Below are 17,504 nucleotides of genomic sequence, written 5' to 3' on the forward strand. Positions count from 1 at the left end.
TGATGCAGATTGTTTGTCCACGACTATGATAAACAGAGCCCTCTAACTTTTAATTGATGGTACAAGAATACCTGGAGGACGAGTCTCAGCTGAACATTGATTTTTCTTCCGCCCTCAGGGATCTTGTGGGCCAGACTCACATGGTGCGCCTTCACCTGCATGAGGAAGGGTGGGCAGCAGAGAGTCACTGACACTGGCACACCCAGAGTACACAGGGAGACAAGAGAATATGAAGTAGTAACAAGAGTGACCAGGATACAATGGTGGAGTATTCCCCAAAGAGGTGGAACAAAGAGTATATAATGATAAAGTATAAACAATCACAGTTTTACACCCTGCACCCATATGCTTTAATACGTACCCCTCTGAAGTCCCACATCAGGCTGTAGCGCTGGACAAAACACCTAAAACATGGCCACCACGGCTATTTTTCCAGCATTTTATGCATGCGCACTAGGGGAATCACGGGGAAATTGCGGGCGCAAAATTTTTCCAGTGACCTGCGCACACTCTAGTGCCCGGAGTCTACAGGTGCAGCACTGAGTGCTGCTGGCCACCGGAAAGAGAGAGGAGGGGGCCCAGACAGAGACCACACACGGGCCCCATTCTCTCTAAAAAAAGCCCATGCTGAAAGCACTTACCTCAGGTACTGCCAGGTGTTTTCTAGGCATAGGAACCACAGTCTCGGGTACTGCCAGGTGTTTTTTCGGCATAGGGACCATGGCCTCAGGTTCTGCCAGGTGTTTTCTTGTCATAGGGACCATGGCCTCAGGTACTGCCAGGTGTTTTCTTGGCTTAGGGACCATGGCCTCAGGAACTGCCAGGTGTTTTCTTGGCATAGGGACCATGGCCTCAGGTACTGCCAGGTGTTTTCTTGGCTTAGGGACCACAACCTCAGGTACTGCCAGGAGCCTCAGCTGAACATTGATTTTTCTGGCACCCTCAGGGATCTTGTGGGCCAGACTCACATGGTGCGCCTTCACCTGCAGGGAGAAGGGTGGACAGCAGAGAGTCACTGACTCTGGCACCCTTAGAGTACACAGGGAGACAAGAGAATTTGGAGTAGTAACAAGAGTGACCAGGATACAATGGAGGAGTATTCCCCAAAGAGGTGGAGCAAAGAGTATAAGAGTATACAATGATAAAGCTTAAACAATTACAGTTTAATTTTTTTTTATGTAAAACCATAATATATATAAATAAATAAAAACTCCCCAAAACCTAGTTCACATATATTTTTCCAGGAAATGTTATTAAAATTTACATGCTGAAAATGTTTAAGAAGGGAGGTTATGAGGGATATGTATCAAGCCTCGGAGAGAGATGAAGTACCAACCAATCAGCTTCTAACTATCATGTTACAGGCTGTTTGCAATTTTTAGAATCTGATTGGTTGGTACTTTATCTCTCTTTTATTTATGTCTCCAAGGTTTGATACATCTCACCCTATGTCTGACAGGAAGAGGATAATAATATGGGGAGAAGGTGGGAAGGGTAACTACTCTCATATCCTCAATGGCAGTATAAATGAAAAATAAATAAATGGTGATATTTTATTACAAGAATAGCTTTATTCTAAAATACTACAATAAATGACTAGATATGTTATACAGGTTGAGTCTCCTGTATCCAAAATGCTTGGGACCAGGGGTAGTTTGGATATTGGAATATTCCATATTTTGGAATATTTGCATACCATGATTAAATATCTTGGGAATGGGACCCCAATATACACACAAAATGCATTTATGTGTTATATACACCTTATACACAGAGCCTGCAGGTAATTTTATACAATATTTTCAATAATTTTGTGGCTCAAACACAGTTTGTGTACATACATGAAATTCATTATGTTTCATATACACCTTATACACACAGCCTGAAGGTAATTGTATACAATAATTTTGTGCCTTAAACAAAGTTTGTGTACATTGAACCATCAAAAAACAAACGTTTCACTATCTCAGTCATGCTAAAAAAGTTTTGCATATCGGATTATTCCGTATTTGGAAATATTTGGATATGGGAGACTCAACCTGTATATATAATTGGAATATATCTGTTTTACTAGTTTTACCTGGAGGTTTTTCATGCCTTTGTTCACATTTCTTAGTTATATATATTTAGCTTATCTTATGGACTTATCCACTACCTATTATCTTTATTTAATTTATAATTATAATGGACTATGTTTCTGAAAGGCCATTTGTACTACAAGAAACCTATTTTTCCTTTCTCCTTGTGTAGAAATTGTGACATTTGAGGAGTAATATAAGATGTAAATGTCAGTGTAATAAGTATTATATTGGTATGACAAAGCGATCTATAAACACTAGGACATAAGGAAAGTATAAGTAGCCACAATAACACTGAAAGCACCTACCTCAGGTACTGCCAGGTGCTTTGATGGCATAGGGACCACGGCCTCAGGTACTGCCAGGTGCTTTGTTGGCATAAGGACCACGGCCTCAGGTACTGCCAGGTGGTTTTTTGGCATAGGGACCATGGCTTCAGGTACTGCCAGGTGCTTTCTTGGCTTATGGACCACAGCCTCAGGTACTTCCAGGTGTTTTATTGGCATAGGGACCACAGCCTCAGGTACTGCCAGGTGTTTTTTTGGCATAGGGACTATGGCCTCAGGTACTTCCAGGTGTTTTATTGGCATAGGGACCACGGCCTCAGGTGCTGCCAGGTGTTTTTTTGGCATAGGGACCACGGCCTCAGGTACTGCCAGGTGTTTTCTTGTCATAGGAACCTTGGCCTCAGGTACAGCCAGGTATTTTCTTGGCATTGGGACCATGGCCTCAGGTATTACCAGGTGTTTTCTTGGCATAGGGACCACGGTCTCAGGTACTACCAGGTGTTCTCTTGGCATAGGGACCATGACCTCAGGTACTGCCAGGTGTTCTCTTGGCATAGGGACCACGACCTCTGGTACTGCCAGGTGTTCTCTTGGCATAGGAACCACGGGGGGCAATTTATGCAGCGAAGCCCTAAACAGAGAAAACAGACACATTTGCACCTAAAGGATTCCATGAGAATGTAATAATAGCTAAGGTGAATACAATATAATAATGTACTTATCGCTAGATATTATGGTGTGTAATATGGTTTACATTTGAATAATGATAGCTAAAAAAATACTTCATAATAATATATTCTTATCTGTAAATTACATTAATTTTCGTTATTTTACATTTATATCATAAATCACATTGTTATATATTGTTCATGTAATATCTGCACAAAGTACGTACGCAGAGCATCTCTTAGGACCAGTGTTACTGGAACTGGGGGCTTTGTCCTTATGGTCCTTATGGGCTGGCTCTATGGAAAAGAATGCAGAAATAGTACAGTTACTACTATGTCTGGTATTTGCTTCAATTAGTCAATGGATTATAGTATGGAAGTGTAAACCCCTATTTGTTTCTATTGAAACTGGGTCAGTTGCTTCCTTTGCCTAACCTGCAACTGTAAAGACCAACATATGTATATACAGTATCTACCAACCATCCCAGCACTGTAAATTGTGGCACAACTACAATTTGTATTGCTGAGATAAGTGGTGATGCAGATTGTTAGCGCACAACTATGATAAACAGAACCCTCGATCTTTTCATTATAAGATACAAGAATACCTGGAGGACGATGGTCTTTCAGCTGCACTTTGTCTTCACTTGCAGCCTCAGGGATTTTGTGGGGGGCACACAAGCGGTTCCTCTTCACCTGCAGGAGGAAGGGTAAACAGCAGAGAGTTAGTTACTGGGCACTGGCACACTCAGAGAAAACAGGGAGACAGGAGACAATGGATGGGTAACCTACGTGTCCTCACACAGTCATATAATACCACATGTGTAGCTTTTATGACTGATTGAGCCTATAGTAAATATTTTTAACATTTTAATTGGCAGCTGAATTTCCAATAGAAAGTAAAAGATCACATTCCAACCAATCTTCTAATAAAACTGATTTGAATGTTCCTAATGTTTGTTTTATTTAATAATAAATCCCTTGTTCCACCACAGTTATACCCAGTAACATAGATAAATTTGCCGTTACCCCTTGGGGGCTGCTCACCAGTGTTTTGATGTACTTGGCCTTGCTCCCATAGGTGAGTGTGCTGCGAGTGTCTTCATAGGCACAATCCGCAGGGCTGATGTGTGTGATCATCACCATTCTGCTCCTGCCACTCAGTGCGCCCTGTGATAGATAAAGCTCTGGTTATAGGGGAGATCACTGAGGAATCCTTACACATTGTAATGAACAGCTTATAGATCTACTATTGTTTTCTGCTATGTTTGTGAGGAACAAATGATTGCACTAATTACTAATATCATGGTTGATTGCAGATATTGTGTGAGATAAAACAACACAATAATGTTAGGAGCAATATTCCTGATGACTGGGGTTCTGGCATGGATGCTATAATCACTTCCCTTTTACCCAGGCCTTAGCATATTTAAAGGGGACCACACGCCCCTTTAGTACCAGGCCATAAAGTCTCTTAATGGCCCTGTTTGAAAACTCCCATTCATAATCCTAAATGCTTGTATCACAAAAAAATATCTAAGTGACTAATGCTAATTATTCATCATTCATGGGTGTATCTATGGGATGGGTATAAAAAACTGAGCTATTGGCTACTGAGTCGACGGTATTTTAATCCCGAAGCCGGAACCCCACATAGTAAAGATCACGACATGAGTGGTAAGTATGCTATCCCTAGCCCTAACCCTCCCTTACCCAGCAGCCTAACCCTAACCTGCCAGGGGGGTGCCTAAACCTAACCCCCCATCTCCGGGGACAGTGCAGGACAGGGTGCTACTTACCTCTGTCCGGATGTTTGCCATTTTGCCGCCGGTCGGGATTCCGGCAGCCAGTGCCCCGTCCGCCAGTATTTTAACTACATACCATATCTATAATGGGTGCAGGGTATGTGGTGCACAGGTCCAGTGGTCTTACACCGCACAGCCTGCACCAATAACCTAGATGTAACACACTGTCACTGCTGCTGTAAGCACCAATGTAGTCACTGGGAAAATGGACATGGGTGCCATTTTTCCAAAGTTCTGGGTGCAGTGCCAGAGCCTAATTAGCACATGTGCCTGCAAGAGAAGGGGTAGGCTTGGATGGAAACTGCATAAGGGCCCCTTCTCTCTTATCACTGTCCCTGACATCATATGTGTGTAGGAAATCTCATAGTAATAACATACCTTTAGCAGCCAGGTCAATTTGCTGTCCCGATAATTGATATGGCTGCCTGGTCTCTTGCGTAGCGCCATAATGCAATTCCTTAGGGCCAGAAGGGAGCGGTTTATATAGCCACTTTCTTTCATGGTTTGGCCAGTGTTCTTAGTCTGATATAGAAATAGAAAAGATTATGAGAACACACCTGACTTCAGTCACGGTGTGGATGTGGTACAAACACGTAAACTATGTTTAAACTATTTTCATAATTTACTTCAATTGTGTCCCAAGACAGTGATTCTCATTCTTTTTTTTTTTTTAGTTAGTGATATTGGCCGAAATGTTTTTCTTACTGCATGTAATTAACCCTAAGCTGCTAAATAAATATATATAATTACATTATCACCATTGATTTGATAATGGTTTATATTATTAATTAAAAAATAACTTTAATCAAAATGTTATATAACTTGTTATGAGTAAGGTCTCAGTGGGTGGGGGGCACTGAAATAAATATATGTACCCAAGGGGCTGGTGGCCTGTAACAGATTGGGAATCACTGCTCTAAAGGGGAGAAAGGCCATGATTAGGGAGGACTACAAACACAAAAAAATACTTATAAACATGAATGGCACTGGTATAACCCACTAACAAAGAGCTAATTTCACTACAGAAAGATGTAAAAACAAACTACAATGTTCACAAAAGCTTTAATCAAAGAAAAGAGCTTATAGTACTTTTCATGCCACCTCAGAATATAGAACAAGAACCACCCTAGGACCACTTAGCTCTCTAATAATTATACACATAATGAATAGCATTTATGTTACACAATGCAAGAGCAGCTTTGGCCTCATCGTGCACCTCACTTTGCACAAGCAGAGTCGTAAGTAGCTATGTGCCACTAGTACCGCCCCACGGCCTTTGATTCTGGCTGGCAGGGTGCCTGGAACCCTGCAGCCAGGATTGCTGCTGCAGAACCAATACGGGCACCGTGCACAGTATATGCAGCCTGTTGAGCTTACTGGAGCTGTCAATCATGGCCTGTCTGCGTGACGTGATGATGTAATGCACGCAACATCATGACATGGTGTGCTCAGGGGACAGGGGCTGGGACAAGGCGCAATTATGCCCTGTTATGTCTTTGTGTGCGAGTGCACCTAGATTTCCATCATGGTTTAACTTTACCAAGCAAGGTGGCTGTATCTGCGGAGGAGCAGAATAATATAAAGGCAAAGGGTAGGAGTTAGGAGGAGTGAAGGTGTCCTAGCTGCCTAGCCTAATATGTATGGTGTTGGCACATCACAGCTCCTTGTCATACAGTGCAGAACTGGAACAAAATCTTGCACAGTGCACATCTGGAGATTGTTCTCTAGGTTGCAGAGCCGTTCCCTTAGAGCAGATAGCAGGCACACACCCAGGCGTGCTCTGGGTGGGCTATCTGTGCACACTGGTCCAAAACCAAAGCATTTAGCATAGTGCAGTTTTAGTAACCTTCTATATACCTGAAAATACATTGCATGTTCCTCTTTGTGATTCCATGGGTTCTTTCTGGGTGCTCTGATTTCCTCCAAAATCATATTGGCAGGTGAACTGGCAGCTGGCCAAAAAATGGATCCCTGTATGGGGTGTGTGTGTATGTGTGCATGAGAATTTTGACTATAAGCTGCAATGGGCCAGGGACTGATGTGAATGACAAATATTCTCTCTGTAGAGTAGACAGTGATGACTAGTGGTAAAGCACGAACACTGCAACAGGACGGCAAACTAACAATATTCACCTATTTGCAGGGCCGTATTTATAATGGGTGCAAGGTGTGCAGTGCACATGGGTCCCTGAGTCCAGGGGGGCCCACACTGCACAAATATTTAGTGAATGCTTACCTTTTTGCACTCTTTAGAGTACTGCAAAAATCACAGGAAAAATGGCGGTGACCATTTACCCAGTGACTCGTGAATGTGCAGAAAAGATGTCCCTGGGAATAAGGCACGGGCGCTATTTTCACGGAGACCCACGCATGTGCAGTAGAGAGGATGGGACCCAAATGGAGTTTGTACACGGGCACCTGCCTCTTTTAAAACATCCGTACCTCTTTGGCATTGCAGGGGGAAATACAAAGAAATGATAATGATATGTAAAATACAAGTGATACCTGGCATGCGCGCTCTGATCCTGCCAGGTCTACCATGTAAAGCTTGCCCGTGCACACTCCATCACTGCTCGTCTGCTTTACGGTGACTTGTACAACAGCATGGGAGCGGGATGAGTTCTTATTGGCAGCTGTGGCTGCCTTAGAGCGGCGCTTATTCCCTTTCGTCAGTAATGCGATGGCCTGAAAAGAGAGAGTAATATAGATGCACCAACACTCTTGTGGAAATGCAACACAACTCATAAAGTTACACTTGCCATGTGTTATAGCTATAGCGGTCACTACACCAGCAATCACATAGTCATGGGCCCTCTTATTAATTCACACATTAATAGGTTCTTTGCAGACAGCAAACCTGGTTGTATTAGTCTGTACTTATATAACATTGTTATTTGTATCCCCCTTGTTCAGTGCTGCAGAACCCTTAGGGTGCCTTATAAATAAAAGATAATAATAATAATGATAATAATAATATAGACAGGGGTGACTAGTGGTGAAGCATGGACGCTGCATAAGGGTAGCACAGACTAATGATAGTCACCTCTTCAGGGCTGCTGGGGTAGAACTCAGCGATCCCTTCTATCCTGGTGTTGCCGTAGGGATCCTCTCTAAGGGTCAAACATCCAGAGGACGGTCTTAGCAGATCCCGAACGGTTTCATTGTAGACCTGAAAATGTAATGATGGAATAATCGTTCTCTGCAATACAAGCACGAGAAAGTGTGTAATCCACATTTACTCTCTGGAAAGGACTTGGGTTACTTGTGGTTCTCCAGATGCTGTATATCATGAGGAAAGGAATTCTAAGCAGAGTAGGGGTCCCCATCAAACTTTGCTAGGGGGTCTGATGAATGCTAGTTACGCCCCTGAATGCACATATAGAGGGATCATTTACATCATCACTCTGTGTAGTTGCATCCGGCCCTATAGCACCAGCAATAGATGCACATCCCCAAATCTGACTATGCATCAGGTCTAAATGTGCTGCAATATACTTGGCCTATGCATGTTTGCCGCTGCCTGTGCATGTGCAGTATGTAAATGCATATCTAATGATCTTATGCAGAAACCCCATGAGTTCCATCCAACTCAAATTAGACATATAGAATATAAACCAAGCACATATTCCTCACATATTTACCTCAGCATAGGACAATGAAACAGAGAATTTATTTGGCCCTCTCTGCTCCTCGATGGTCTTATATAGATCTTTCAGAGTGCGGAATATCACTCCAGGTTCATGACCATTACCCATCATGGTAAATGTCTTCCCGGTGCCTGTAATAAATATAAAGGTTTTAAACATACACTCACTGATGTTACAAGAAAGAATGGCAGATATGTAATTATACAATGTGTCATGTCAGTAATGAACAGTGACAGACATCATGTGACTAAACCAATATTCATCAGGGTGCTGCTCATCAGTTCACTCCCTTAGGGATGTCACCACTTGTTAGTGAAAGGATAGACTGTGCACTATTGTATATCTGTTCTGTCCATAAAATGCTGCCTATTACGATTGGTGATGGGTGCACCTATTCCCTGGTCGGTGAGAGTTAGAAGCAATGGTATTCACAAGCTGCCATGCACCTAACACCTCACTTTCTGGAACAACCTGGATAATTGCACAGCTCGTAAGGAAACTACTAGCTCACAATTGCTAACAATATAGATGGTCCACATGTTTTTACCACCACTCATTTCACAAGCTCACTACTTTTACAAATACAATATAAACAATTACACTTATGATTTCACAACATTAAGTTTACCTGTTGGGCCATAGGCAAATATGGCAGCATTGTACCCCGAAATGATACCATCCACTAGGTTCTTCATTGTGGACTGATAAACATGCTCCTAAAATGAGACACGTTTATTGATGCTACATAGGCAATCATGCAAACATTTTTTAAAACATGCACTATATTGAATAAGGAGAAATGATATCTGTACAAGCATTAATGGCTGATGCTACAGTCACATGTGATAATAAATTGTTCTCATGCGCTATTTTACTCCCTTAAAAGATGCAGCATGAGCAGCGCTACCATATGTATAATGGGTGTGGGGTGTGTGGTGCACGTGGGCAGAATCCAGGGGGGCCCACACCGCACTCCATACACCCATTACATGTACTTACCATGCAGCTGCCTCAAAAGTAATCTACCTTGTGGAACCATTTTCCTGGCGATATATGCATGCGCAATAGGCTCTGGCACAGTACCAGAGAATACACCTCGCATACAATGGTTTGGGGGGGGACCCTTTCAGAGACTTCACATAGGAACCCTCCTCTCATAAGATGTCCCTGAGTCCTGTATTATATTTACTATTAACTTTTATTATTCATTGTAAATATCTGAGGCAGTGGTGTCCGCTGCTGAAAAAGGGGCGTAGCCATGCAGGCAGGGGTGTGGCCTTGTAAGCAGAGGGGCGTGGCCTTGCGGCCCAATCCCTCATACCTATTACTTGGGGGGGAGCGTGGGTACAGGAGGTACCTGTGTGCAGTGCTGGTCAGCCCTCAGTGTCAGGAATCGAGTGCTGCACTTAATGCTACAGTGCAACACCCGGCACCTGTCAGTGAAGGGGAGTTGCACCTTGGTGTCACCCCTCAGTGGGTGACACCAGGGTGCAGACCGCACCCCCTGCACCCCCCTTGTGATGCCACTGATCTCAGGATTACAATCACCTGGGTAGCTGCTTGATCAAACACCTCATTAAAGGTAAACATCCTCTCTCTGGTCCTGGAGCAACGCAGGACATCATCAGGATCCTCGCCAGGGTCCTGCAGTAGTACTGTCTGTAAGGAAAGAGAAAACATATGTTCAGTAGATGTCACCAGGTTCTAGAAGCACCTCTGCGGCTGGAACAGAACATCTTAAGTCCAGTTTGTATTAATGGATGATGGCGAAGTCACACATAGGAACAGGATCCGGGAGTATAAAGTGATATTTGTCAGCATTTCAGCACAGTTTCCTGAAACATTTTGCTGATATCTATAAAAGCTCTACTAGTCACTGATTCTTAGGTCCTTAAGACACAGAATGGTCTACATCATAAACCTGGGGGGTCTGGCGAATTGTAAGTGAGACATATTATAGTAACTTATTGGATTGTGCCTCAAATGTTTTGCTACCTATTGTGGAACTACAAGTCTCAGCATACCCTCATTATTGGAGAGAAATGCCATATGTTACTGTCCATAAAATATGTGCATGACTTTTTTCCCTACTTAACCGAGAGCCCTGGATTGGGTAGATAGCGCAAGATGGAAGATGTTATCCGGCCTCTCTGCAGTATAAACATAGATACATCTCCTATCACTATCTTCATAGGATATAGCAATAGCTGGTGTGGTGCTGCATGTGCAGCCTAGGGGTGTGTGATCATGCAGACCAATAGGAAGCCACAAGCAGACAGCTCACCAATTCCTACTGATCTGTGAGGTCACACCCCTATCTGACAAATAGAATCAGCTGGTTACTAAGAGGGAGGAACAGCTTAGGAGCCCTGCAATGGTGTTTCGCAACAGGCCCAGCATTTGCATAGTCCAGAAATGGTCCATGATTTCCCCATATCTTCTGCACAGAAAGACAAAACCTGGCACTATTTGAGCAGCAGGTCATTACTCCAATTTGCATATGAGTATATGGGGACCTTGGATAGCGATCCACCTTTGTTTTTATCATATTTATTTATTTATAAACACAATATAAAATAATGTCTTTAATCAACAAATAAATCTAATAATAGTGTATTGGTTAGTAAACTATTTTAAAATGAACTGTGTTAAATATTAAACTAATTCAATTATTTAAACTAAAATAATGTTATTAGCATTTTCTTACCTGCTGCCCGAGCTGGTGTATAATGCATCGGGTGCTGCTCTTAACCTCTGTCCTATTAAATGGACGGATGCGCAGAGCGACCTGTGAAATAATGAAATAGACATAAGAACAATGAAGGATTTTTAATGCCAAGGTAATCTCCCAACCCAGCCTATTCTGTGCCAAGAGAAAGGACAATTGTCTTGGTCTGACTTGGTTATATGTAATAAATAAAGGACTATTTTACAGTTGGAGCCACTTGTAAAACCCCAATCAGCGCAATGAGTTAGTATCTCAGGAATATGGCAGCATCAAATTTTGCTTCTAATTGAAGCCCCACTATAGAGGCAAAAACAAAAACCACCAATATAAAGCAAACCAAGCAGTGATATAGATGCACTTCCCCTTGTATAACAGCATTTCACAATATTTTTGCTTTTATTTTAAATATTTTCAGAACTTTAACATAATTATGAGAAAGTCTGGAAAGCTTCTAACAAAAACACAAATACGCCATAGTAAATAGTATAAATACAGAGAAAAAGGGAGTATTTAAAACTAATGTATCTAACTCTACCCTGAAATTATATGAAATCATATAACAGTGACCTATTATCATTAGCCATCAGTAATACAGTGAGTCCATGGCTCTATAAGAGATACTTACAGTCATTTGATGGTCTTTAGGATGGTTATTTCCCGCCTTCTTCATCGTAAAATCATTTTATCCACTCAGAAATGAGAAGAAAAATATCTGTACTGTCACTAGTCCAGCAATATCAGATATGACACAGGAAGCATCCAGCTGCCTTGTTATACCCATCACACATCCAATAGTGACATCACCAGCTACCACTATGACATCACTAGGTGCCCTGGCAGGGGGCCACTGCTATGTATCTCAGGCAGGGCATTGGGGGTTAATAGTAAATACAATGTGATGACTACATGTCAGTAAATAAAAACACCTAATTGAGATGGGCAGATATGTAATCATTACACACAGCAGTGATGTGTATTATCTGTGCGCTGTGTGTGTCTGTGATACATTCAGGCCCATACTATGCATCTGTGGAAACATATACAGAGCATACTTGCCTACTTTTGAAAATGACTTTGAGGGAGATTGTAGATGGCTGCAGAATGCGACGCACCGTTGTGGGGGCGTGGTCTGCTCCACCCAAAGGGCGTGTCTAATTCCACCTATGGGCGTATATATTCCTATAAGCTGACGCCCTAGCTCCCCCACTGACATTAATACATCTCTACCCTGCCATACCCTGCCATTTTCGGGGAATTTACCTCAAATGCACTTTGATAAATGGGCCCCTGTGTATGAATCTATTCATAGGATGTGTATGTGAGACTGTGTGTGTGTGTGTGAATCTATTCATATAAATGAATGTGTGCGTCTGGGGGGGAATCTATTAATTTTGCAATGCGATCAGGGGCGGTACTGCATGCCCTGATCGCATTGCAAAATGCGATCATTAATAAATGGGCCCCACAGTCACACACAGACAGTCTCAGCACATCCCATGAATAGACTCACACACACACAGTCTCTCACACACAGACACCCAGTCAGTCACACACATCATATGAAGATTTCGACGGTGTAATGGTAGCGTTACTGCCTCACAGCAATGAGGTCATGGGTTCAATTCCCGCCACGGCCCTAACTGTGTGGAGTTTGTATATTCTCCCTGTGCTTGCGTGGGTTTCCTCCGGGTGCTCCGGTTTCCTCCCACACTCCAAAAATATACTGCTAGGTTAATTGGCTACCCTCAAAATTAACCCTAGTGTGTATGTGTGTGAGCATGTGTTAGGGAATATAGATTGTAAGCTCCACTGGGGCAGGGACGGATGTGAATGGGCAAATATTCTCTCTGTAAAGCGCTGCGGAATATGTGTGCGCTATATAAATAACTGGTAATAAATAATAATAAATAAATAATTTCACCTCCCCACACACACACACACACATCACATTACTACACACACACACACATACTACACATACATCACATTACTACACACACATACATCACATCACTACACACACATCACATTACTACACATACATCACATTACTACACACACATACATCACGTTACTACACACATCACATTACTACACATACATCACATTACTACACACACATACATCACATCACTACACACACACACATCACAGTACTACACACACATCACATCACATTACTACACCCACACATACTGTACATCACATTACTACACATACATCACATTACTACACCCACACATACTGTACATCACATTACTACACATACATCACATACAAACACACAGTAATAGATCTCCCTCCCTCCCCCACGGCACTGACATGAGTTATACATGTGGCAGGAGCTGCAGTGAGCTCTAACACTCACAGTCTCAGGCAGCTCCTCTGTCTCTGTCTTCAGTGTCCTCCGGCGTCGGCTCCTCCCCCCTCCATCCTCTGTCATACCTGCTGCTATCCGCCTCCCCAATAGGTTTCTATGGGGGATGCGATGCTGCCAAATGTATCAATATCAGGAATGCGAAGCATTCAATATCAGGAATGCAAAGCTGCTGCGATCCCTCCATTGCCGCCGGCAGCCGCCTCCCCAATAGGTTTCTATGGGGGACGCGATGCTGCCAAATGTATCAATATCAGGAATGCGAAGCATTCCCGATATTGGCCCCAGCAGCTAACGCTATCTAAAGATAGCGTTAGCCGCTGTTTCCTATGGGCACTTACCGCATATCAGCCGGCGGAGGGATCTGCCAGATCCCTCCGCCGGCAATCGGCGCCACTCATGTGCAGTCCGCGGGACTGCGCATGCGCAGAAGCCCCGACTGCCCTCCGGAGACATCGCAGGGACGGGCTCTTTTCAGAGCCCGTCTCCCTGCATGTCCCGGATAATACATCCGGCAGATAGGATCGCATTTTGCAATGCGATCAGGGGCGGTACTGCATGCCCTGATCGCATTGCAAAATGCGATCATTAATAAATGGGCCCCACAGTCACACACAGACAGTCTCAGCACATCCCATGAATAGATTCACACACACACACAGTCTCTCACACACAGACACCCAGTCAGTCACACACATCATATGAAGATTTCACCTCCCCACACACACACACACATCACATTACTACACACACACACACATACATCACATTAGTACACACACACATACATCACATTACTACACATACATCACATTACTACACACACATACATCACATCACACACATCACATTACTACACATTCATCACATTACTACACATTCATCACATTACTACACATACATCACATTACTACACACACATACATCACATTACTACACACACATACATCACATTACTACACATACATCACATTACTACACACACATACATCACATTACTACACACACATACATCACATTACTACACATACATCACATTACTACACACACATACATCACATTACTACACATACATCACATTACTACACATACATCACATTACTACACACACATACATCACATTACTACACATACATCACATTACTACACACACATACATCACATTACTACACACACATACATCACATTACTACACACACATACATCACATTACTACACACACACACACATACATCAAATTACTACACACACACATACATCACATTACTACACACACATACATCACATCACTACACACACACACATCACAGTACTACACATACATCACATTACTACACACACATACATCACATTACTACACACACATACATCACATTACTACACCCACACATACTGTACATCACATTACTACACACACACACACATCACATTACTACACCCACACATACTGTACATCACATTACTACACATACATCACATACAAACACACAGTAATAGATCTCCCTCCCTCCCCCACGGCACTGACATGAGTTATACATGTGGCAGGAGCTGCAGTGAGCTCTAACACTCACAGTCTCAGGCAGCTCCTCTGTCTCTGTCTTCAGTGTCCTCCGGCGTTGGCTCCTCCCCCCTCCATCCTCTGTCATCACAGGCTGGCCAGGGAATGCTGGGAGCATCAGTCTCTCCCAGCAGCAGTCTGTGAGCAGGGGAAGGCGTGCCCAGGAGACCTCACAGCAGCCACACTCCTGCCTCCCTGCACCCGGTGAGTGCGCCCCTGCGTCTTAAGCTCGGGCCCCGCCCCCTTTACCTCCGGACTCGCGCATGCGCAGTCCGGATTTTTAGACAGGGCAGAGGGAATGCGGGGGATTCAACTTACTTTACGGGGTTGCGGGAGCTCCCACCTTTATTCGGGAGACTCCCGCAAAAATCGGGAGGGTAGGCAACTCTGATACAGAGTGAGGCTCATGTAGTATTGGAAATACAACTATTGTTCTGAGTCAGATATGCATTATTATACTGCATCTACATACTATAAAAAGTGCATAGACTTCCATATTCAAACTTTAGTGCCTCCTACACTTAGGATCTCTTAGGCCCTGGAGCAGTGGCATGAGGAAGGGAAGGAAAGGGGGCGTGGTCTCATAATTATGACTGAAGCAGACCTGAAGGCAGATACACATGCCTGGAGATGTATCTCTTGTGGTGGCTGGAGTACTGGTGCAACCATACACAATGATGGTGACAACCAGCATATAATTATCTGCAGTGCTAGATTAATGTTCTCATGGGCCTGGAGCTGAAATTTATGAAGGGCCTAGTGTGTGCCGCTGTAGAGAGTGCGACAGTCGCTTCGGTGGTGTAACTAATGATGTAGGGGCATAACTGGCGTGGGTGTGGGTGTGGCCTGTGTCATGGGTGTCGCTATAGTGGAGCAATAACAAGAAAAAGTTGTTTTTTGTCTGTGTGAAAGGGTGTGAACTGTATTGTCTGTCTTTCATTGACTGCTAGAATAGTTTAGATTAATAAAATCATTTTTTTTAAATTGTTTACTGATTATTGCCATATTTTTATGTGTTCATCGCACATCCCTAGTCACTGCAGTAAAATAATAAATGAACTGCCTTTTTTTAGCTCTTCCTTTTAAAAATTAAATTAAATATCTGCAATGGTAATACTGGACCATTCATATTCATATATAGGATTTTTTTGTATAGAATTATTAATATTACTGGAGCTTGCGAAAATATGCCTTTGAAAAATCAACCCCTTGTACTTTAAAATTGCACCCTCTGAAAATGTTCTAAATTTGCAACCATGTATGATTACATTTTTAGGGCTCTATTTAAAAAGGAAAATGAAAAGTGGCATATCGCCTTCCTTATATCTCCAGAATTCATTTTTTTAGGTGGCAGGATGGACCTAGCAGTAAAGGTCTGTCCTGGCGAGGAGCTAAAGAAACCCATTGCCGTCATTTGCAGAGACGAAAGACATGTACCTTGTGCGCATGGTGGGGACGGTACATAGTATGGAAGAGACCAGGAAGAGAACATTGACTTCCTGCTTATCTACCCTGAGGGCGCACATAACGCTATCCTGAGATAGTGTTATGTGTTATGGTGGGTACACACCTAGCAGATATACAGTATCTGCAGATCGAGTGATTGGCAGTTATATCTGTAGATGATTGTCGTTCCTATACACTGAATTACCATCATCTTCCAGACAGCAGCGGGTCTCGCTGGCCAGAGGGGCAAGTCAGGGGCACGTCCATCCCCCTCCCCGCAGCTGTTGCTACATGTGTCAGTGTGTACCCAGCTTTAAAGAGAAGCTTCACTTCTCTCATTAAATTAAATAAATTTTGTGCGAAGCCCCCATTAAAACCTATAGGGGTTGCAGTAGTGTTATTAGAAAAAGAATAGAAGGAGAAATCAGTGATTTCTCCGCACTTTTCTTTTTTCTATATAGTGACAAACAAAATGATAGACTTTATCCAGCAAAAATGGCAGAGATTATTGTTTTTGTTTACTAAATAGAGCCCTTAGTATCTAACCTATATACCAGACTTTTTTCTGTACTACCTCATATACAACGCAGCTTAGCGGCAAATTTATATCCATATCTCTCGCCACCCCTTGCACTTCCAGATCTGGTCCCAAGACAAGAATCATCACCTTATGGGCACCTCAAGCTCCTTTACCCTCCCAGTTTACCACTGTGTGCATGTATTCATTATATATATATAGATGGGGTGAGCGGGTTCGGATTTCTGAAATCCGAGCCCCCCCGATCCGAGGCAGATCCGAGTCAGGCTCGACTTTTCCCGCCTGACTCGGATCTGAAATCGAGGCAAAACGTCATCATCCCGCCTTCCGAGTCTCGCGGGTTTTGGAACCTATATAAGGTACCCGCGTCGG

At 43.1% G+C, this 17,504-nt stretch overlaps 1 protein-coding gene across 1 annotated transcript; it reads right to left on the reverse strand.

The window, feature by feature from the left end:
- Positions 1 to 2,765: 2,765 nt before the first annotated feature.
- Positions 2,766 to 17,258, reverse strand: LOC148477561 (kinesin-like protein KIF19). Its single transcript, XM_088456561.1, has 13 exons — positions 17,169 to 17,258; positions 11,193 to 11,273; positions 10,034 to 10,144; positions 9,114 to 9,201; positions 8,480 to 8,616; positions 7,882 to 8,007; positions 7,344 to 7,523; positions 5,217 to 5,360; positions 4,081 to 4,203; positions 3,642 to 3,729; positions 3,261 to 3,330; positions 2,891 to 2,996; positions 2,766 to 2,786 (listed from the first exon to the last, which is right to left on the reverse strand). Exons 1-13 carry the CDS (start codon positions 17,256 to 17,258, stop codon positions 2,766 to 2,768), a joined length of 1,365 nt encoding a protein of 454 aa, XP_088312687.1.
- Positions 17,259 to 17,504: the final 246 nt, after the last annotated feature.

Source organism: Taudactylus pleione, unplaced genomic scaffold, assembly GCF_031769625.1.
Source record: "Taudactylus pleione unplaced genomic scaffold, aTauple2 ptg000707l, whole genome shotgun sequence".
Classification (NCBI taxonomy): Eukaryota; Metazoa; Chordata; class Amphibia; order Anura; family Myobatrachidae; genus Taudactylus; species Taudactylus pleione.

Coding starts and splice junctions, on each gene's coding strand:
- LOC148477561 (XM_088456561.1), bottom strand. CDS start 17,258: ATGATTCTTGTCTTGGGACCAGATCTGGAAGTGCAAGGGGTGGCGAGA. Junction 5,361..7,343: donor GATCAGAGCGCGCATGCCAG/GTATCACTTGTA, acceptor TTTCTATATCAG/ACTAAGAACACTGGCCAAAC. Junction 3,331..3,641: donor GAAAGACCATCGTCCTCCAG/GTATTCTTGTAT, acceptor TCTTTTCCATAG/AGCCAGCCCATAAGGACCAT.